Source organism: Phocoena sinus, chromosome 5, assembly GCF_008692025.1.
Source record: "Phocoena sinus isolate mPhoSin1 chromosome 5, mPhoSin1.pri, whole genome shotgun sequence".
Lineage (NCBI taxonomy): Eukaryota > Metazoa > Chordata > Mammalia > Artiodactyla > Phocoenidae > Phocoena > Phocoena sinus.
In genome coordinates this window covers 89550231-89574400 of record NC_045767.1, presented here as the reverse complement: position 1 = coordinate 89574400, position 24170 = coordinate 89550231, and the positions used below count along the sequence as shown (strand labels likewise).

The window sequence follows — 24170 nt, the reverse complement described above, 5'->3', positions numbered from 1 at the left end:
CAAATTTGAGTGAGTCTATGAGGCCATCCTCTATGGCAATTTTAGTATTGGGGCAACTGACCCATTGCCCCTATATCTTCTACTGATTTTGAATTTTCAACATCTGAAATGTTCCACTGATGGCATCCTAAGAGGTACAGTTAATTTCCTCTAGATAGTTAATCTATAGATGTCATGCAGAACTCTAGGTCTACTTTCTATTGACTTAAGCTCAAAACTGCACTCCTGCTTGCAAATATCAATATGAAACCAGATCAATGCTTTATTTAATAGTGATTTAAAATGTCAACGGAAATGAGACCCAAAAAGCCTGAAAAATGAAATAAAAGTACTAATTTGAATACCACTTCTTAGTTGACAATGTTTTTAATGACATATCGGCAGTTTTCTTTAGTTCCAATAATCAGGGCAACTTCCTAAACCAGCCCAACAATATTTAATTTCTCAACTAAAACCACCACTCTGAATATGTAGCCCACCTAGTTCGAACGAATACTACAAACCATATTCTTTAAGTTAAAAAAAAAAAAACGCACTAATACACTGACCTTTTCTGACATAGATGAGTCTGTCAGTGCAGAATGGAAATAAAAATGTCAAAGGAATAAAATTTCAAAAATATAAATGCCCAACAGTTCTGAAAGCCCATGATTCTCCAGAATAGGAAAATAGCAACGTAAGACAGTTCCTAGCATCCTATATAAGTGTTTTTATTCAACACAACATATATAGGCTCCAACCATTGCTCCCGGTATACAAACAGCTTTTCTAGAGGACCAAACTTGTTTTAGAGAATGATTATAATAATAGTTAAAGCATTCAAAATACCATTTTTAGTAAAGTTTGTACCATAACAATGAGTATCATATTGCCTATCCCCACTAGATTAAAAGTTCCATAAGGGCAAGGATGTGTCGATTTTGCTCTTTATAGTATATTCAATACTGAACCCAATGCCTGGCACAGAGTAAGTCTTCAAGACATGTCCGTTGCATATATGAATGAGTATCGTCAGCTGTGTTGGGAGAGGAGAGATGCATGAAGCAGTAAAGATTTCCCAAAAGTAAACCAAATGTTTTCAGAAGTCCAGAGTTAGGCACAATTTACCAGAATGTTTCACAATACAGACAGAAAAGGGACATGCTATTGCAAAAAGCAACAATTCTGTTAACGACATTTGTAAACATTGAGTGTTTAGGGGTCACAATGTGAAAATGATTTCGCCAGTGTCACTAGGATTATGCCAATATTTACTAGTGCCGTATCAAAGTCCAGATTGCCCTCTTCATAACCACATGGCACATTAAAGAACAGAGTAAGTCATTTACAATTCATTTGATATAGGATTTAATTATATAAATGAAAGTGAGCTCAACTGGTGTGAAAACATTAAGCAATACTCCATGGAATAGGGAATTGATTTAGAACAATCTCATGGCAAATTAAGTTCAGTATTTGTTATGTTTGGAAGATGAGAAAGTGATTAACATACTCGCTTAACCAGTTCAGCTCCAGGTCTTCTCTTTGAATAAATGAACAGATGAATTTTTTTTAATCAGAAATATTTCAAGTAATCCACCTGAAAAATATATGGTGCAACGGCTTCCTCTAAGGTTACTTTTGTAAGAGCAGTTTTAGCCTCATATTTTAATTCTGAATTTCTTCAATGCCTATTTGGGCTTTTTCCCTTGCTTCTGTTTTGCCCAAGACTGAATATTCCAGCAAAAATGGTTCCAAAACCATTTTAAGTCTTGTGTAGTTGATCTAGTTTCCCAGTTTTCTGTCATTGCATTCTAACTAAAGCAGTACATAACACCCATGGATTCCAATGTGTTTCTGTGCAATCTCAGTTGTTTAAATAGCTTTAATTAAATCAGGAGATAAACTGTAGTCTCCACTTATACTATATTCACATGCACTCACGTTCTCAGCACACTGAATGAAACTCTACTTTCTTAATGAAGTGAGAAATCTGGAAAGTTAGAAACAAAATATTTTTTTAAATGTTCAGAGGTGCCCCCATTGAATGCAGGCTCTCATTTTGCATGGTGACAATAAAACAAAAGTGACCTCTGCAGTTTTATAGGGAGAGTTTATTAAGCAAAGTTATTTCCTTTGCATTAAGAACAAAGGAGTTCTTATTTGAGTATTTTTTGTGGCTTGAAACCATAAGCTTTGGGAGAAAAAAGATTCTGTATAATTTCTTACTGTTTCTAAAAGGGGTGAATTTGTAAGCTTTTAGAAGTGATCTCAAAGATCATGAGGATACGACTGTGTACTAAATTCAGGAATCTAATACATACCGTTATTTAAACTCCATTTGAATATTTTAAGGACAAAACAAACTCACTTCAAAAAGCTGTTCAGGGCTTCCCTGGTGGCGCAGTGGTTGAGAGTCCGCCTGCCAATGCAGGGGACACGGGTTCGTGCCCCGGTCCGGGAAGATCCCACATGCCGCGGAGCGGCTGGGTCCGTGAGCCATGGCCGCTGAGCCTGCGCTCCGCAACGGGAGAGGCCACAACAGTGAGAGGCCCGCGTACCGCAAAAAAAAAAAAAAAAAAAAAGCTATTCATCATTTCAGTTATTAATTAGCCACAGTTATAAAGTTCTCTCACACTGAACTAAAATCTACTGCCAGCCATTTTCCCCGGTTCTACCCAGGAGCAACATAAAACTCCACTGACATCCTAATACTACATCTTCTCACTACAGGAAGACAGCTCTACCCTAAATTTTTTCCCTGTGCCCTAATCTTCAGTCCCACTGAATACCATTAATGATTAACAGAAAATTTCTGCCTTATTTTGACCTTCTGAAACTGTGACAATATCCAACCTTGTAAACAAGTCAATAAGTTACAGAAAATGTACTAGATATGAAGGTTCTCAGTCAATAGAGTATAAAAAGCCACTATCAATCCTACTCTTGTCCTAGTTTCCAAGATAATGTGAGATTTGATCATGCAGGTTTATCCACCTTCTTTGTGATTTTGATGGTATTTGAGTTGGTCCCTTATTAGAAAATGCCACTTAGAAAGGTCTTTGTCCCTCAATTCTGACTTCTCACCTTAGTTATATGCATTGAACAGTCCACCTGAAAGACGTAGGGTACAACAGCTTCCTCTACAGGCAATTTTCACTGAAATCAGGCATTTTTAACATGAATTCTAACAAATCCCAAAGAGAATCTTTTTATATTTTTAATTTTTTTTTGGCTGTGTTGGGTCTTCTTTGCTGCACGCAGACTTTCTCTAGTTGCAGGAGGCTACGCTTCATTGCGGTGTGCGGGTTTCTCACTGTGGTGGCTTCTCTTGCTGCGGAGCACGGGCTCTAGGCATGTGGGCTTCAGTAGTTGTGGCTCACGGGCACTCTAGGGCACAGGCTCAGTAGTTGTGGCGCACAGGCTTTGTTGCTCCATGGCATGTGGGATCTTCCCGGACCAGGGATCGAACCCATGTCCCCTGCACTGGCAGGTGGATTTCTCAACCACTGCGCCACAAGGGAAGTCCCGAGGATCTTTTTAAAAGGAAAAAAAAAACCAAAACAAAATCTTCCCCAGCCAGTATCCAGCCACTACCACCTCCACTCCAAACCATAAAACAAGAATTTCTACATATAAGCAATATCATATGATATAAAATAGATGACTAATAAAGACCTACTGTATAGCACAGGAAACTCTACTCAGTACTCTGTAATGGCCTACATGGGAAAAGAATCTTAAAAAGAGTGGATATATGTATAACAGAATCACTTTGCTGTACACCCGAAACACAATATTTTAAATCAACTATACTCCAATTAAAAAAAAAAGAATTCCTACTCTGCCTTATGTATATTCATTCATCCATGGAGCTGAGGTGAGCACATTTAGGGGGTAAAATGCATACCAGTAATTGCCATCATATCATCCAAGATGGATTTCCCAATATTTAAATCCAGGAGGATAAGTTACTAAATGTTAAAACCATTTAGAACAGGAACTGGGCCATTTCTATACTTCTTACATTTTTTTGGAAAGATATAGCATCAAAATGTTAGCAAATTTCCTAGACTTTCTTGCATAAATGATGAATCGGGGAAGAAAAACACTGGCTGCTTTCCATGCGTCCACCTATTGTATATGTAACAGGTGTGTTGAACAAGTGGGTCTCACCATCAATAAAGAACTCATCCCCTGTGCAAACTAGCTCTTCCCAACCACCCGAATGGACTTAAGAGTAGGTTCTATGATTTTTCTGATCACTCATATAAGGTCCTCTGGTCCTTTTGAACATCAAAATAACCACCTGTTAACAGTCATGGGACTGTCTGGTTAAAGTCAAAAATTTGTAAATTCATTTTAAAATTGAAGCTACTCCCCCAGATCAGGCATGTTTCAGTCCTATTGCATTTAGTGGCAAAGGGATGCATACTTTCCTCTGCCTGTTTCTCTTTCCTTCCTGCTACTCTCTAGGCTGCTTTTAGTTCCTCCAGGGTTAACACAGGGAAAGAAAAGCTAGTAGGAAAGGTAAGCAGCAGCAAACACTCATTCAAATGGGCAGCTTGGTGAGATAGTGGTGTTTTCTCTGGTTACAGGAGATGTTCAGAGTTGATATTTTCTCTTCATGGGTTCTTTAGAGATCTCTTTCCCCAACATCCCTGGGCATCTCTCCATCCAGCTGGCACCTTAAGACCTCCCTTGGATTTTCAAGTTCACTGCATCTGCACAGAGGCGTCTCCTACTTTTGGTAGCTCGCTGTCTTCTAGATAAATATCTCCCTACCTTAAAAAAAAAAAAAGATAGGAAGATTCCAGGACAGTTTGTTCTCCTGCTCGATCTATATCAGGTACACAGGCCACAGCAGAACTTCCCACTCACAACCCTCTCCTTTGTTGCCTCAGGCCACTAACCAGCCTCTTCTAACCTCGTAGATTTCTCAGTCTGAATGAGACACCTGTCCATTGTACCCCACTTCCAAGGGTCACCCTATCAAGGTCGAGTGTTTTCTTTTGAAGCCCTATCTTACTATGCCTGAATAAGGAGATGCACTCTTACACCACTCTCCCAAACCCACCACATTGACAACTTTCTCCAAATTTATTTTGCCTAATTTCCATCTTTTTCTCTCAGCTGACTTTCCTAAGCTTCCCTTAGAGAGTCTGGAGGGGGTAATGAAGCAAGGGAGGCAACACCAGTGCTCACACCTCCCCTTTTAAAGGCCCGCATTACTGGCCTAGCTCTTCCACTTCGGAAAGGTAGATATATTCTCCATTTATTTTTTTTTATTTTTTTTGTTCTTGGTTCTTTTGAGGCTTGGGTGAAATGAGGCAAGAAAGGAAGGAGGAATAAAAAGCTTTATTTATTTTGAGCATTATTATAAAGATGGGACCTAAGAATGACAGCTATATCAGTAGGTTCTGACTCACTAGTTGACATAATATTTTGACTTACGTGCTTTCAGATAGTTCATTCTTTTTTTTAATTATTGAAATATAGTTGACATACAATATTATGTTAGTTTCAGGTGTAGTACATAGTGATTTGAATTTGCATACATATGAAATGATCACCACAGTAAGTCTAATAATCGTTCTGTCCCCAAAGCTATGAAATATTATTGACCATATTCCTTATGCTGTATATTCCAACCTCATGGCTTATTTTATAACCGAAGGGCTCTATCTCTTAATCTCTTTCACCAATTTTACCCACACCCCCAGTACCAGCAAGACAACCATTTGTATCTGAGTTTTGCTTTTCATTTTGTTGATTTTTAATTTTTTTTTTTTTTTTTTTTGACTATAGACAATATTTTTTTAATTTTTTAAATTGTATTTTTTATACAGCAGGTTCTTCTTAGTTGTCTATTTCATAAATATTAGGGTACACATGTCAATCCCCAATCTCCCAATTCATCACACCACCACCTCCCTACACTTTCCCCCCTTGGTGTCCATACGTTTTGTTCTCTATATCTGTGTCTCTATTTCTGCCCTGCAAACCGGTTCATCTGTACCATTTTTCTAGGTTCCACATATATGTGTTGATATACAATATTTGTTTTTTCTCTTTCTGACTTACTTCACTGTATGACAGACTCTAGGTCCATCCACCTCTCTACAAATAACTCAATTTCTTTTCTTTTTATGGCTGAGTAATATTCCATTGTATATATGTGCCACAACTTCTTTATCCATTCATCTCCTCGATGGGCACTTAGGTTGTTTTCCATGACCTGTCTATTGTAAATACTGCATGCGATGAACATTGGGGTGCATGTGTCTTTTTGAATTATGGTTTTCTCAACGTATTATGCCCATTAGTGGGATTGCTGGGTCATACGGTAATTCTATTTGTAGTTTTTTAAGGAACCTCCATACTGTTCTCCATAGTGGCTGTATCAATTTACATTCCACACCAACAGTGCAAGAGTGTTCTCTTTTCTCCCACACCCTCTCCAGCATTTGTTGTCTGTACATTTTCTGATGACGCCCATTCTAACTGGTGTAAGATGATACCTCATTGTAGTTTTTGATTTGCATTTCTATGATAGTGATGTGAGCAGCTCTTTCATGTGCTTCTCGGCCATCTGTATGTCTTCTTTGGAGAAATGTCTATTTAGGTCTCCTGCCCATTTTTTGGATCAGGTTGTTTGTTTTTTAATATTGAGCTGCCGTAAGCTGTTTATATATTTTAGAGATTAAACCTTTGTTCGTTGATTCATTTGCAAATATTTTCTCCCATTCAGAGAGAAAATGGTTTCCTCCACTGTGCCCAAAAGCTTTTAAGTTTCATTAGGTCCCATTTGTTTATTTTTGTTTTTTATTTCCATTACTCTAGGAGGTGGGTCAAAAAAGATCTTGCTGTGATTTATGTCAAGAGTGTTCTTCCTATGTTTCCAAGAGCTTTACAGGGTCCGATCTTACATTTAGGTCTCTAATCCATTTTGAGCTTATTTTTTGGTATGGTTGTTAGGGAGTGTTCTAATTTCATTCTTTTACATGTAGCTGTCCAGTTTTGCCAGCACCACTTATTGAAGAGGCAGTCTTTTCTCCCATTGTATATCCTTGCCTCCTTTGTCATAGATTAGTTGACCATAGGTGTGTGGGTTTATCTCTGGCTTTCTATCCTGTTCCACAGACCTATATTTCTGTTTTTGTGCCAGTACCATATTTCCGATTACTGTAGATTTGTAGCATAGTCTGAAGTTAGGGAGTCTGATTCCTCCAGCTCCATTTTTTTCCTGCAAGACTGCTTTGGCTATTCGGGGTTTTTGTGTCTCCATACAAATTTTAAGGTTTTTTTTGTTCTAGTTCTGTAAAAATTGCCATTGGTAATTTGATAGGGATTGCATTGAATTTGTAGATTGCTTTGGTTAGTACAGTCATTTTCATAATGTTGATTCTTCCAATCCAAGAACATGGTGTATCTCTCCATCTGTTGGTATCATCTTTAATTTCTTTCATTAGCGTCTTATAGTTTTCTGCATACAGTCTTTAGTCTCCTTAAGTAGGTTTATTCCTAGGTATTTTATTCTTTTTGTTGCCAATGGTGAATGGGATTGTTTCCTTAATTTCTTTTTCTGATCTTTCATTATTAGTGTATAAGAATGCAAGAGATTTCTGTGCATTACTTTTGTATCCTGCAACTTTACCAAATTCATTGATTAGCTCTAGTAGTTTTCTGGTGGCATCTTTAGGATGCTCTATGTATAGTATCATGCCATCTGTAAACAGTGACAATTTTACTTCTTCTTTTCCATTTTGTATTCCTTTTATTTCTTTTTCTTTTCTGATGCTGTGGCTAGGACTCCAAAACTTTGTTGAATAATAGTGGTGAGATGTGAACATCCTTGTCTTGTTCCTGATCTAGAGGAAATGTTTTCAGTTTTTCACCATTGAGAATGTTTGCTGTGGGTTTTTCATATATGGCCTTTATTATGTTGAGGTAGGTTCCTTCTATGCCCACTTTCTGGAGAGTTATCATAAATGGGTGTTGAATTTTGTCAAAAGCTTTTTCTGCATCTATTGAGATGATCATATGGTTTTCCTTCAATTTGTTAATGAGGTGTATCACATTGATTGATTTGTGTATATTGAAGAATGCTTGGATCCCTGGGATAAATCCCACTTGATCATGGTGTATGATCCTTTTAATGTGTTGGTGGATTCTGTTTGCTAGTATTTTGTTGAGGATTTTTGCATTTATATTCATCAGTGATATTGGTCTATAATTTTCTTTTTTTGTAGTATCTTTGTCTGGTTTTGGTATCAGGGTGATGGTGGCCTCATAGATTGAGGGAGTGTTCCTCCCTCATTTCTGAGTGTTCCTCCCTCTGCTATATTTTGGAAGAGTTTGAGAAGGATAGGTGTTAGCTCTTCTCCACATGTTTGATAGAATTCACCTGTGAAGCCATCTGGTCCTGGACTTTTGTTTGTTGGAAGATTTTTTTTTTTTTTTCGGTATATGGGCATCTCTCTGTTGTGGCCTCTCCCGTTGCGGAGCACAGGCTCTGGACGTGCAGGCTCAGCGGTCATGGCTCACAGGCCCAGCCACTCTGTGGCATGTGGGATCTTCCCGGACCGGGGCACAAACCCGTCTCCCCTGCATCAGCAGGTGGACTCTCAACCACTGCGCCACTAGGGAAGCCCGGAGGATTTTTAGTCACAGTTTCAATTTCATTACTTGTGATTGGTCTGTTCATATTTTCTATTTCTTCCTGGTTCAGTCTTGGAAGTTTATACCTTTCTAAGAATTTGTCCATTTCTTCCAGGTTGTCCATTTTATTGGCATAGAGTTGCATTTAGCAGTCTCTTATGATGCTTTGTATTTCTACGGTATCCATTGTTACTTCTCCTTTTCATTTCTAACTTTATTGATTTGAGTCTTCTCCCTCTATTCCTTGATGAGTCTGGCTAAAAGTTTATCAATTTTGTTTACCTTCAAAGGATCAGCTTTTAGTTTTATTGATCTTTGCTACTGTTTTCTTTGTTTCTATTTCATTTTTTTCTGCTCTGATCTTTTCTTTCTTTCCTTCTGCTAATTTTGGGTTTTGTTTATTCTTCTTTCTCTAGTTCCTTGAGGTGTAACGTTAGATAGTTTGAGATTTTTCTTGTTTCTTGAGGTAGGCTTGTATTGCTATAAACTTCCCTCTTAGAACTGCTTTTGCTGCGTCCCAAGGGTTTTGGATTGTTGTGTTTTCATTGTAATTTGTCTAGGTATTTTTTGATTTCCTCTTTGATTTCTTCGGGACCTCTTGGTTATTTAGTAACGTGTTGTTTAGCCTCCATGTATTTGTGTTTTTTACGTTTTTTTCCCTGTAGTTGATTTCTAATCTAATAGCATTGTGGTCAGTAAAGATGCTTGATATGATATCAATTTTCTTAAACTTACTAAGGCTTGATTTGTGACCCAAGAAGTGATCCTGGAGAATGTTCCATGTGCACTTGAAAACTGTAATCTGTTTTTGGATGGAATGTCCTATAAATATCAATTAACTCTATCCAGTCTATTGTGTCATTTAAAGCTTGTGTTTCCTTATTAATTTTCTGTCTGGATGATCTGTCCATTGTGGTAAGTGAGGTGTTAAAAGTCCCCCACTAATACTGTGTTACTGTCAGTTTCCTTTTATAGCTGTTAGCAATTGCCTTATGTATTGAGGTGCTCCTATGTTGGGTGCATATATATTTATAATTCTTATATCTTCTTGGATTGATCCATTGATCATAATGTAGTGTCCTTCCTTGTCTCTTGTAATAGTCTTTATTTTAAAGCCTATTTTATCTGATATGAGTATTGCTACTCCAGCTTTCTTTTGATTTCCACTTGCATGGAATATCTTTTTCCATCCCCTCACTTTTAGTCTGTATGTGTCCCTAGGTATGAAGTGCGTCTCTTGTAGACAGCACCTATATGGGTCTTGTTTTTGCATCCATTCAGCAAGCCTGTGTCTTTTGGTTGGAGCATCTAATCCATTCACATTTAAGGTAGTTATCAATATGTATGTTCCTATTACCCTTTTCTTAATTGTTATGGGTTTGTTTTTGTAGGTCCTTTTCTCCTCTTGTGTTTCCCACTTAGACAAGTTCCTTTAGCATTCGTTGTAGTGTTGGTTTGGTGGTGTTGAATTCTCTTAACTTTTGCTTGTGTGTAAAACTTTTGATTTCTCTGTCAAATTTGAACAAGATCCTTGCTGGATATTACATCCAGCAAGGTTGTAGGTTCTTCCCTTTCATCACTTTAAACATACCATGCCACTCCCTTCTGGCTTGTAGATTTTCTGCTGAGAAATCAGCTGTTAACCTTATGGGAGTTCCCTTGTATGTTGTCATATTTCCCTTGTTGCTTTCAATAATTTTTATTAATTTGATTACTATGTTTTATTATTATTATACTATGTTTATTACTAATTTGATTACAATGTTTCTCCTTGGGTTTATCCTGCCTGGGACTCTCTGTGCTTCCTGGACTTGGGTGGCTATTTCCTTTCCCATGTTAGGGAAGTTTTCAAATATAATCTCTTCATATATTTTCTTGGGTCCTTTCTCTCATCTCCTTCTGGGACCCCTATAATGTGAATGTTGGTGCATTTAATGTTGTCCCAGAGGTCTGTGAGACTGTCCTCAATTTTTTTCATTCTTTTTTCTTTATTCTGCTCTGCAGTAGTTATTTCCACTATTTTATCTTCCAGGTCACTTATCCATTCTTCTGCCTCAGTTATTCTGCTATTGATTCCTTCTGGTGTATTTTTCATTTCAGTTACTGTTCATCTCTGTTTGTTCTCTAATTCTGCTGGGTGTTTGTTCCTTAATTCTTCTAGGTCTTTGTTAAACATTTCTTGCATCTTCTCGATCTTTGTCTCCATTCTTTTTCTGAGGTCCTGGATCATCTTCACTGTCATTATTCTGAATTCTTTTTCTGGAAGGTTGCCTATCTCCACTTCATTTAGTTGTTTTTTCTGGGGTTTTATCTTGTTCCTTCATCTGGTACGAAGTCTTCTGCCTTTCATTTTGTCTATCTTTCTGTGAATGTGGTTTTCCTTCCACAGGCTGCAGAATTGTAGTTCTTCTTGCTTCTGTTGTCTGCCCTCTACAGTTAATTCTTATTTTATTTCTTTAATTTTCATTAAAGTTTATAGCATGCCATCAAATTTTGATCCATTGTGATAAAACAGAAAGGCACCAAAAAGTGTAATTGCATATAGGTATTGAGAAAAATGCTACTTTCACCATTGATGAGTCATGTGGAAGATCCCTTTGTATATATACATTTAATGCAACATTCATTTAAAAGGAAAAAAGATACTTTTTAAATATATATTTCTGGTTCCTAGGTCGAGATTATGAGAAAGATAAAGTCTGCAAGGAACTCGCCAGCCTGGGAAAAGATGACTTCACATCTTTGTAAGTATGAGGTACTCGCTCACTCTCCTAGTTACCTGACCTTGAATGAAGCTAAGTGTGAGGTATCTTCAGTTCTGTGTCAGGGACTGAACTGATCTCCATTAAGATTAAGAGGATAGAGCCCCAGGGTCAAAGTGGGCAGAGACGTCAGGCAAATGGAGGACATCCAAAGATTCCAGCTGAACTATTGTTAATATGGTCTAAGAATTTGTTACAAGTATACTAATGAGTTGAGAAAACAAGTAAGCATAGTTTTCTAAGGTGAATTAAAAGGCAAATAGTAAATGCTATGATGCTGGCAAACAAAAGCAGCAAGGTAAAGGAAAGGTTCATTTGGGGAGGCTTGAGAGAGGAAAGAACATGAGGCTGGTTTGATGGAACTCCCAAACCCAAGTTCTACTGTTACAAGATGCATCTTTGTTCCAGATAAACTTATTTTTAAAGCCAATGTCATATTTTCATTAGTCAAGAACATGGGTGCAATATTCCACTAAAAAATTGAATAGATTTCATATTAAAATATGTGCAAATGTGAAAACTTTAAAAAAATTCTGCATACATTGACTTCCATTTCTCCTCAGGTCAATGGTCCTATACAGCAGAAAATTTCCCAGTGCTACCTTTGAACAGATCAGTCATCTTGTGAATGAAGTTGTCTCCTTGACAGAAGCCTGCTGTGCTGAGGGGGCCGACCCTGACTGTTACGACAACAGGGTAGGATTGTGTGGTTGGCCATGTCTATGCTGGCCCATAGAAGGGGGTCAAGACAGGCCTTTTACATCATATCTTGGGGAAATTTTAGACAGCAACCCACCTACTCCAAGTTTGAGGGAGATACGAAGTCTGTTATCCTAGAGCCCAAATTTATTCTGGTATAGTGAACCAATTCTGCCCATTAGTCCTACAAGGTTCAAATGAGAAAACTGGGGTATGTATTATTAATTCATGGACCTCTTGAAATAATTCTAATATATTCTGTATATCTTAGAAGCCTACCAATACTCATACCTGTATCATGCCAAGACTGGTACCAAGTGCCCTGGAAAAACTTAGTGTTGGTTTCAAGTTATTTGGGGGTTCAAAAATTGCCCTGTATATCTACACACAGTTCTGCGTTTTCTACCTTAGAGTATACACGCAGAAATAAAAAATGCTGAAATGACAGTTTTCAAAATATAGACAACAGCTGAAAAATGTGAAACTACAGGTGTTTCTAGCAATTTACTGATACTGTCATCAGGAAGAATAAAAATGACATTTAGCTGCATCTTGATAAAGGCCTCTACAGACGAATGTCTCATTGCTCAAAACTTCAACAGTTAGCCAACAGACACAATGCTCCAAAGATCTAATTAGAATATATTCTATGACTCTTACCTATTAATTTCTTTACCTGGACCTTATCTACATTCTAAGAACTTTATCGTTTTCTCCCACCAACAGCTCCACAAATAATATGTCATTTCAACACAACCTTCTGCACTATCTTAAAATAAACAAGCAAACTACCAACTACAATCAAAAAAACAGAACACATTTTTATTTCCATTTTGTTTTACATATTTGCTAACCCATCCCTTGACCAGAAATGTTTGCTCATAACCCATCCAAGATCGTTAGAGACAGATCATAAGAACAGAGATAGCATTGACATTTTTTTGGATAACACCATTTTCCTGCTTTACAAAGCAATTTTTTCCTACAAATATGTTACTTTCTTTGTAAACTTTCTTTTTATTTGAAAGGAGGTAATAAAAAAGGAAAAATAGGAAAGTTGCCAGGGAAAGAAATGGGAAAAGATTCACTGTTTACTTTTGGTTTACATAGATGATTCATCGTGTTGCTTTGCTTTCCTTCATCGATAGGAAAGATCTTTAGAAGTTTTATCTTCAAAAGATATCTTATAAAATAACTGTAAAGATGTCAAAATCATTTTCCCATGTAAATCCCCAATTTTTTCCATGGACTTATTTCTATTTCCATGGGACTATTTCTATTCCACATTTTTATTCCAGGTATCAAATTCTTTCCAAAAAGAACATTTTGTTGCTACAACTGCTTTGGTGGTACTCTTACCATGGACTTAGTCCACCCACACGTATCTATGTACCACTGTTGAGGCAGTAGATTAAGTTGTACCAGTGCTTCAACCCATGATGCATAGGAGAATAAACTTTGGGACTTTGGGGAAAAAACAGGCCCTCAGGCCTCATCTTTGACCTACTGATCAGAATTTCTGTGTTATGTAGCCCAGGCATTTCTTTTTTTCTGTTCTTTTTTTTTTTTTGGCATTTCTTATTTTTATACACTGATGCAAAAGCAGTCTAAAGAACCATTGAGTAGGAGAATGCAAATCAATGTTGAAGACAAAAGCAGTCAAGGATTAAGAGCCTGTTCATTTAACAAAGGGAGGAGAGGAGGGAAGAGGGAGGTCCCCATTCTTAGTGGTATTTAGAACAGAATACAGATAGGAGGTCACATCAGAATCAATGGAGCTTTTTCAAATGACCTCCCTCATCCTTAGAGATGTTAATATCCCTGTGGATAAGCACTGTACTAGAGGATCAAACCTCTAACAGCTGCAATCGTGTACAGTTAACTTGTTAATGAAGGTTCTCTTTTGGTCCTACTCTGAGTCTTAACATAAGACCCTGTACTAGCCTATAACTAGAATAATGCAGCTTGTCATGGCCAGTTTGTTACTAATGAGAATTTTAAAATTTAACACTAAGATGTTATACTAAATGGAGAACTATAAGCCTGGAAACTTGCACATATGTGAGTTTACTTTTCTTTTCTCATTCTAGACTTCAGCATTGTCTGCTAAGTCCTGTGAAAGTGACTCTCCATTCCCAGTGCACCCAGGAACTCCCGAGTGCTGCACCAAAGAGGGCCTTGAAAAGAAACTCTGTATGGCTGCCCTGAAGCATCAGCCACAAGAATTTCCTACCTACGTAGAGCCAACAAATGATGAGATCTGTGAGGCATTCAGGAAAGATCCCAAGGGGTTTGCTGATCAGTAAGCTGCTTTCATCATATGTAAAACCTCAAGGCATAAAATAACATACATGTCTAATCTAACCCCCTATTCTATATAAACACCTCTTATACCGCAACCCGGACAATTACCAATAACGAAAACTTGACTGTCACCCACAACATCCCATCTCTGTCAGTGCCTATTACAAATAGCTTTCTCAGATGGAGATGAAGTCAACTTTCCCAAACGTCTACCCTCTCTCATCCTAGTTCCAGTACCTGAAGCAGACTCACTTGGATCCCCTGTCCACATGACACATTCAAATATTTGACAGCAGCTGTTGTGATTCCTCTTATGTTAGGGATCTTTGCATACTCCATCTGATAGAATTTTATTGCTGTGCACAAGTATTTAATTTCCAGTAGAGCATAAGAAATAAACAGTTTTTCACTCTTACAGTACATTCCCAGAAACACTTGTGAACATGACACTTGTTGTACCACATTAGTGGACATATTACTTTTACCTTCTTGTTTAACATTCATGAAGAGCCGATTATATATTGATTCTTTACTCTCAGAAGATCATAAAGTTGGAAAAAAATTATGATAATAGAAAAAATATATATACACACACAGAAGTCAAAAGCAACATCATTCAAACTGGCTTTAGAAGTATGAAACCTAGGTCGTGATTTCATAAAAGTTGATTGGCTTGCCCATCCCTGTAAATTCAGGGAGGATTTTGCCTAAGATCTCAGTCTCTTTAGACACTTAGTGGCTTATGCTCACAAAAATTAAAGTAATTTCAACAAACAAGCCTATACACAGCAATTGTCTAGAATAAACAGATAATGAAAGATCATTCCATGACCTTCATTTCAATTTTTTCCACCAACGTTAATAAGCAGCTACCATAGGCCATGCATATGGCAGACGCTAAAGGAATAAACGGATAAATGACCCCTTCCAAGTAATCTACATGGAAATTTAGAAACGATTTTTTAAATGAAGATATTGATTAAAAGTGACTAGTATTATAACCCTTTCTCTAAATCCCTAGTGCTTTTTAGATATTATAACTATCAACTAACATGCACCCTTTTTCCATCAAAATACTTCTGAAAAAGACTGTTTCCCACAAATGTTTTGACCAATCCTATTTTCCCCCCACAGATTTATGTATGAATATTCCATTAATTATGGACAAGCTCCTTTGACACTATTAGTCAGTTACACCAAGAGTTCTCTCTCCATGGTAGGGTTGTGCTGTACCTCACCAAACCCAACAGTATGCTTTTTGAAAGAGGTAAGTGTCATTTTATTACATAGTTATGTTCTTTTTTCTTCTTCTTCTATTAATGCCATTCCTTTCAAATAATGTTAGAAAGATTCCGATTCTGGAATCCATAAACGTTTTTAAAATGCCTCTTTCGTATTTTGTTAATTGGAAAAAACACACAATCACCTCTGGGGAAAAAGTTCCGTTGGTCAGAATTCAGTTTTCTAGTCATCAAAAGGAGTCCAAATGGTCTCTTTTTGGCCATTCCTGCACACTGCTTTCAATGGATCCTGACCATCTAATGACATTCTCTCATTTATTTTCTAGAGACTTCAGCTTAAACATTTATCACTTCTCACCACAATGTCAAATAGAATCTGTTCACAATACTCTGCTTATGGGAAGGAGAAATCAAGGCTCAGGTAAAGATTTAGCACCATCAGCATGTATAGCTGTTTGTTTCTGCACTATTGATCCATAATATTAGGATTCTCTAAGAAAATGTTTGTAATAGAAGATACAGACCATAGTGTTATGCTCCAATAATCCTCAAGTAGGGCCCAGTTATTTTTTCTTTTCTCTACACAAAATATGAATAAGGAACAAAACTTTTCTAAAACATAATTTGATTTTAATCAACCTTTTCCATATGCTCATATGGGAAGACTGGTAGACCACTAGAAATTATCTCCTCAGTATTCATATTAGCATGTATTACAAACACATGAGCAAAAACAATCGTTTTTATTCATCACGTGTTACTTGCTTTGCCTATGTTTTCCTTGGGAAAAAACTTCCTGAATTCTTGTTATATGAAGCTTTGTGCTCTATAGTGTACATCTCTTAAGCTTCATGAATTTATTCTAATTACTTACTTTGTTTATAAGCTTCACTTTGATTTTTGTATGGCTATTGTTAATTTCACAATTTTGACAGTTTCTATGTTTACACTTCCCTCAACTTCTCAGGCATCTAGATTTGCCAGCTTTATATCTTCAGTATTTAGAGTCTCTTTAATTCCTTTTACTCTGATCCACAAGTGTTTTCCTCTAATGGTAATGAAAGAATTCATGCTGGGACCAGATCTTAAGGTTCCCCCAAAGGGCATAGAAACTACTTTCACAAGTCCTTTAAAAATAATCTTCCACTAGAACTACTGAAATACTAAATGGCATCTTCTCTAAAACTTCCCTTTAGTTTTCCTTGCATTTAGAGTATTTGGCATGCAGAGCATAGGAATTCATAGTATAAAACCCCCTATAACAATATACATATATGTCTTAATCATAAATTTATACTTGCATTAGTGTCTAGGAATTTACTCCAAGGAACTATCACTGAGCGTGGACAAAGATTTAGCTAAAAACATTGCTGCCACATTTTTTTTTAAATATGAAAAACTTAGATATTTCCTAATACAGCATATTTAAATCAATCATGATATACCCATTTATGAGAGAATGCCATAGTTTGTTATAATTATATTTTAAAAGAATATTTATTGAAAACAAAGTATTGCTAAAAGAAATCAAAACTACAAATAGACATTTCATGCTTATGGATTGGAAGAATTAATGTTGTAAAAATATCCATACTATCCAAAGCAATCTACAGATTCAATGTAATCTCTATCAATATCCCAATGGCACTTTTTTTTTTTTTGCCGAAACAGAAAAACAAATCACCCTAAAATTCATATGGAATATCAAGGGACTCCTTATAGCCAAAACAATCTGGAAAAAGAACAACAAAGTTGGAGGTCTCACACTTTGATTTCAAAACATATTACAAAGCAACCGTAATAAAGACACTGTGGTATGGGCATAACAAAATACAGAGAGACCAGTGGAAAAGAATAGAGCGCTCATATAGAAACCCTAATATATATATGGCCAAATGATTTTCCACAAGGGTGCCAAAACTACATGACTGAGAAAAAAGTCTCTTCAACAAATGGTGCGGAAAATTTGGATTCGCACTTGCAAAAGAATGAAGTTGAACCCTTACCTTACACCATGCATTAAAATTAATTCAAAATGGATTAAAGATCTAAATCTATAAAACTCCTAGAAGAAAACATAGGGAATAAACTTCAGGCCATTGGATTTGGCAATTTCTTGGAAATGACAACAAAGCATAGGTCACAGCAAAAATAGATACACAGGACTACATCAAGCTTAAACTACTGCACTTTAAAGGAAAAAACCAAGTGAAAAGGCAATCTATGGGATGGAAGAAAATATTTGCAAGTCATCTATCTAATAAGGGTTTAATATCTAGAATGTTTAAGGAACTTCTACAGCTCAACAAAAAATAACTTGATTAAAAATAATTGAATAGATGATTCAACAAGAGATATGTAAGTGGAAAGATATTCAACATCACTAATCATAAAAGAAATACAAATCAAAGCCACAATGAGATATCATCTCACACCTATTAGGATGGCCACTACCAAAAGAACAGAAAATGAGTGTTGGCAAGGATATGGAGAAATTGGAATCCTTGTGCACTGCTGATGGGAATGCAAAATGGTACAGCCATTGTGAAAGACAGTATGAAGGTTTTTCAAAAATTTTAAAATAGAGTCACCATATGATCCATCAATCTCACTTCTGCATATATATCCAGGGAAATTCAAAGCAGAACCTCAAGGAGATATTTGCACACCCATGTTAACTGTAGCATTATTCACAATAGTCAAGAGGTAGAAGCAACCCAAATGTCCACTGACAGATGAATGGATAATGTGTGATACATACATACAATACATACCTATATTACATATTATATAGTCTTAAACTCCTGTCACATGCTACAACATGGATGAACATTGAGGACATTAGGCTAAGCAAAGTAAGCAGTCACAAAAGGACAAATACTGTATGATTTCACTCATATAGAATATCTAAAGTAATAAAAGCCATAGAAAAAGAAAGCAAAAAGGTAGAAGCTCACCAAAGGCTGAGGGTGGATCAGTGGGGAGGGGGCAGTATTTATGGGTTTCGAGCTTTAATTTTGCAAGATAAATTTCTAGAGATCTGTTATATAAAAGTAAATATACTTAACATTGCTGAACTATACACTTAAAAATGGTTAAGATGGCCAATTTTATATGTTTTTTGCCGCAATTTAAAAAGAATGATATAGAACCTATTCCTGATATATTAAGTGAAAAAGGAAAACAGGTGAATGGTATAGCAGAGCATAATCGCTTATAGAATACCTTGTAAGCCTTATAAAATACTTCAGGGTAATACATCAAAACATCAACATTTATTAACTCTGTGGTCTAGGGCTATAGGTCTTCAGTATTTCTTTTATCTGTAGTTTCTAAATGAACTCATGAAAACTTTTAAACACGATGAGGGGTCACAAAAACACAACGCTGGCCTTATGAATAGACATTAGTGCTTTATTTATTGCCGTTTTAGATCTAACTTTTTTTATCACAACTATTTTTTAACATCTTTATTGGAGTATAATTGCTTTACAATGTTGTGTTAGTTTCTGCTGCATAACAAAGTGAATCAGCTATACGTTAGATCTAACATTTTAAAGGCATGCTTCAACTACGTAGATCTGGCCATGTAGAAGCTCTGTATCAGTACTGAAAATATGAAGATCCATTGGGGATGACTGAATTCTGAATAGTGACTTCTGCACAAAGGATCCATCACATAGCAGTTGTGCTCTATGCAGCCGTTGAGGAATTAAAATTATGCTATTACTCCTCCCGACTCTGTGTTCATAATGAAACCAAAAAAACTGAGAATATGGGTAAACTACTAATTCATTTTTAACTGTTTAGCCATCTCATAAAATTTGCCCAAAAAGTGCCTACTGCAAATCTGGAGGATGTTTTGCCACTGGCTGAAGGTATTACCACAATCCTCTCCAAGTGCTGTGAGTCTGCCTCTGAGGACTGCATGGCTAAGGAGGTAAGAAAATCATCATCGTCATGGGCCACATACTGAGTGGCAGGCATTCTCCTAAGCTGCTTTTTATATGCATCATCTCAATGAATCCTCATATGTATCCTATGAAATTTAAATATATTGTTAACTCAGTTTTACAGATGAGGAAACAGAAGATTAGCAAGGTTTAATAATTTGAAGTCATACAACTAGCAAGTGGCAAAGTCCACACACAAGGACAAGATTCTGATTCCCAAGACCTTACTCTACCTACAGAGCCCAATGCAGATCTACTAGTCATGTATAGTTAAGTTTAAATTAAACAAGTTTAAACTTCAACTTTGGTAACACTAGCCACTTTTCAAATGCTCAGTATTGCACAGTACAGATAGAAATTATTTATTTCATCATTCATCATCTGTTCTATTAGACAACACTACAACCATTATTTAAAGTGTCTAATGTTTTTGTTATGTCTATTAAAATTTGATAGTCATCCAAATTTCTCACCTTCCATTTATATAATCCTTTCAAGCAGATACAAATTTGAACTGTTACTTAAATAAAAGTCACTACGTGTCTGTGGACCTCTTTAGAGATAGATACTTTGTTACCTGGCCTTTTTTCATTAAGGATACCTGTCTATGTCCATAGATGTTTTTCTATATCCTGACTTATAATGGCTAAGTGGGACTCTATGTATGTATTGCATATGCTGCATTAATCTACCTAGATATGCCATCTTTTTATTTAACCAGTCCCCTTTTATTGGATTTAGGTTGTTTCAGTTTAATATGTTAAGCAATGCTGCCCTTAATAGCCTTATAGCTAAATCTTCCCTTCACCCATAATTATTTTCTTAGAGTAAATTCGTGGAAATCAGATTGTATACTTTAAGGCTCTTAGTACACATTGACAAATTGCCCTCCGCAAACGTCCTACCAATGTACCTTGAAAGAGCATTCACACTGACTTTTGTAAGCCTTCCTTATTTTTAATTATACTAACTAGGAAACTAATAATGCACAAACTCACAATTGCTTTTGTAGCTGCCTGAGTACACAGTAAAAATCTGTGACAACTTATCCACAAAGAATTCTAAGTTTAAGGACTGTTGTCAAGAAAAAACACCCATGGACATTTTTGTGTGCACTTACTTCATGCCAGCTGCCCAAAACCCTGACCTACCAGATGTCAAGTTGCCCACAAACAAAGATGTGTGTGATAAAGGAAACACCAAAGTCCTGGATCAGTAAGTAGGGTTGATCTAATTTGACAGTATTGATATTCACTAGCATTAATTGACAAAGGAATTAAAATGGGAAGAAATAGTAAGCCTTTATCTGTTTTCCTCCAGCTAAGAACTAAAATAAACCATTGGTTGCGTATACTGAGTTGCATGAACTACGAGTACGTGCACACTTGAGGTGTAAAAATATTTCTTAATTAAGTCAACAGGCCCTAAAATCAATTACTAGTATTAGAGAGCAGGATTTAGACTGAATTTGGATTGAAACTAATTTACATTTGTCTAAGTACTCATTGTTGTTTTTTTTTTGCGGTACGCGGGCCTCTCACTGCTGTGGCCTCTCCCGTTGCGGAGCACAGGCTCCGGACGCGCAGGTTCAGCGGCCATGGCTCACGGGCCCAGCCGCTCCGTGGCATGTGGGGTCTTCCCAGACCGGGGCACGAACCCGTGTCCCCTGCATAGGCAGGCAGACTCTCAACCACTGCGCCACCAGGGAAGCCCCTCATTGTTTTTATAAATGCATAAACAATGGAAGAATTTACACAAACTACTTTCACAGAAAAGCTACCCAAGTTACTCACTTGATGCTTTATATAGGGTTCATTGTATTATAGTTGCATAAAGGACAGTTCCATAAGCATGTGAAGTAGATCTGTTTATATATAAACAAATTTATATGTAGTACATACAGCATTTTACTTAAGTTAAATTAACTAGTTACAATAGCTTCAAAGCAACTGTTAATAATTTGCATTCAAATGAGAATATTGATTTTAACTTCAAACCTGTTGATTTGGAGTCAATTTTAATTAAATCTTATTTTTAATTAAGAAGGCAGGTATTCTGCCTTAATAGATGTCAAATTTCAAAACATGACATGCCTACACAAATCTACCCATTGTTAAAGAGTGTTATCTCCTTTCTCTTTCATGCCAGGTATACGTTTGATCTAAGTAGAAAGACTCATATTCCAGAAGTATTCCTCAGTAAAATACTTAAGCCAACCCTGAAAAGCCTTGATGAATGCTGCCACTCTGAAGACTCTACTGCCTGTTTCAATGCTAAGGTACAATGTGCTACATTTTCTTTATCAACTTTGCTATAGATCAAGGGTTGGCAAACTGCAGCTAATAGGGCAAATCTGGCCTGGTGTCTGTGATCTAAGAATGGTCTTACATTTTTAAATGCCCTAAAAATAATAATATTATACATGAAAATTATATAAGACTCCAACATCAGTGTTCATAAAGTTTCATTGACATATAGCTCTACTTATTGTTTATGGCTGTTTTGCCATGGTGGTAGTTGAGTAGGTACAGCAGAGACTGTATAGGACTTACAAAGCTTAAAATATTTACAATCTGGTCTTACATAGAAAATGTTAGCCAATATCTGATAATAGATAATAAACACTCATCTTGATACATTGCATGGAGTTCTGATTTAACATCTCCCTGGACAGTGTTTCAAGACAAATAACTGTTTTCTTACAGGGTCCTCAATTGACGAGAGAACTATCTTCTTTCATTGAAAAGGGACAAGAACTGTGTGCCGATTATTCAGAAAACACATTTACTGAGTACAAGAAAAAGTAAGGGACTTGTTCTGGCTGATTCCTCCAAATTTATCAATAATAGTAGCCCAGTACTGCTATTTGAAGAAGAGTTGAAGACTTTAGATGTGCTAAGTCAAAAAGGAAGGCATTTCTTTATAAATAAGTGTTAACACTAAAATAATAGGCCATAATAATAAAAAGTTTTACTGGCTTCCTGGAAAATCTCTGTTGAGAAGATCATATCATTCTCAACTTGATTAATTTCTTAGATTCATTTCAAATCATTCTGAAAAACAGATCAAGCAAGCACAAATACAACCCAACAAAAAGACCTTTATAAAGAATCCCAAAAGGATGACACCTTCTTCAGTGACCCCCATGAAGTCTACCTTAACAAAGCTCTAAAAGAAAAAAAAGCTGTGAAATCCTTAAGTTCAAAATGGTTATTTCCCAGTTAACAGGAAATTACATAATTAATAGATTATGGAGGCGTTATAGAGTGTTACAGATAATGTAAGATTAAGTTCTCTGCCAACAGTTTTGAACTCCAGGATTACACGGGGCAACTGAGTGATAATTTATATAATCTCAATACATTAAAAATGTTAATGCAGTAAAATTGACATTTTGAGTTTTGAAAGTAGAGAAGATGGAAACGATTGAGTCTAGGTATTTACAATCCCATACATGCCCTTTTTCTCCCTATCCTACCAGAGTTCCTTCTGGTCTGACTTGCTTTCCCTCCCAGCTGGAACCAACTCTTTTTAATTACGCTTTTATAAGCAGGCTAGTCACCCTCACCCTCTTGTCCTTTCCCTGTATCCATTTTACTAATCCCAACTCCAGATAAACTTGGGTCTCTACTACTTCCCAATCCCACTACTGAGTGGGCTGGCAAGTATTTCTTGGAGAAAGTCGTAAACCAGGCTGAGTCATAAACCATTATGAGGGTAGAGAGTTACCAAGATCATAGACCAATCAAACTGGGAGAGAATCAAGAGAATTCAGATCCCAGCACCGTCTTGAAAGGGAGATAGAGTTAGTTAACAGTAGAGCTAAAAACAAGAGCCAAAGTTTCTAAACTTTTTTGTGTTTTCTAGTATAGCTAGTTGAGAAGTAGGCAAACTGAAGGGAAAATTACATAAAATGAGGGAGAATACATGAAGGTGACAAAGTCCTCTAAGGGAAGTATTCTTTGAGGAGTTTGAAATCTAGAACTTGAGAGAAGATGAAAGGTCAGGGAGGATAGAGGAGGAAGTCATCCATGCTGATTGATGCAACTGAGCGAATGAAAGGGGAAAGGCGGGAATTCAAATTCAGCAACAGTTTGTATGTTTACTTTCATGATCTAAAGAGACAGGTTTCACTTTCTAATCTCAAATTGAGGCACTAAAAATCATTCCACAGATATTAAGTTTTCTTAAGAAGGGCAACTATATTTTCCTTTTTTGTTGCTAAAGATCTGAAGTGGCTATCATTTTGCACTAGATGTGTTTATAAAACACATCTAGTAAAACTCTACATAAAATTGGCCTTTCAGACTGGCAGAGAGGCTAAGAGGAAAACTGCCTGATGCCACAGAGACAGAACTCGAAGAGCTGGTTGACAAGCGCTCAGACTTTGCCTCCAAGTGTTGTTCTATAAACTCACCTCCTCTCTACTGCAATTCAGAGGTAAGAAAATTTAACCCTCTACTTAATACTGCATAGTATTAAGAGCTTATATAGTAAGATTTACTCATCTGTTATTGATTGCCTGATGGAGAAATGTTTTGTTGGCCTTTTCAGATGCAGTAATCCATTTG

General features: G+C 36.6%; 1 protein-coding gene across 1 annotated transcript in view; it reads left to right on the top strand.

Annotated features, from left to right (window-relative positions):
• The window catches only part of GC (GC vitamin D binding protein), a 41449-nt gene that overhangs the window by 7697 nt on the left and 9582 nt on the right, over positions 1 to 24170 (top strand). The window contains exons 2-11 of the mRNA XM_032632917.1: positions 11315 to 11384; positions 11966 to 12098; positions 14192 to 14403; positions 15540 to 15672; positions 15973 to 16067; positions 19457 to 19586; positions 20612 to 20814; positions 21748 to 21877; positions 22305 to 22402; positions 23907 to 24039. Of these exons, the coding sequence (XP_032488808.1) occupies positions 11315 to 11384; positions 11966 to 12098; positions 14192 to 14403; positions 15540 to 15672; positions 15973 to 16067; positions 19457 to 19586; positions 20612 to 20814; positions 21748 to 21877; positions 22305 to 22402; positions 23907 to 24039 (1337 nt within the window). The remainder of the gene's footprint in view (positions 1 to 11314; positions 11385 to 11965; positions 12099 to 14191; positions 14404 to 15539; positions 15673 to 15972; positions 16068 to 19456; positions 19587 to 20611; positions 20815 to 21747; positions 21878 to 22304; positions 22403 to 23906; positions 24040 to 24170) is intronic.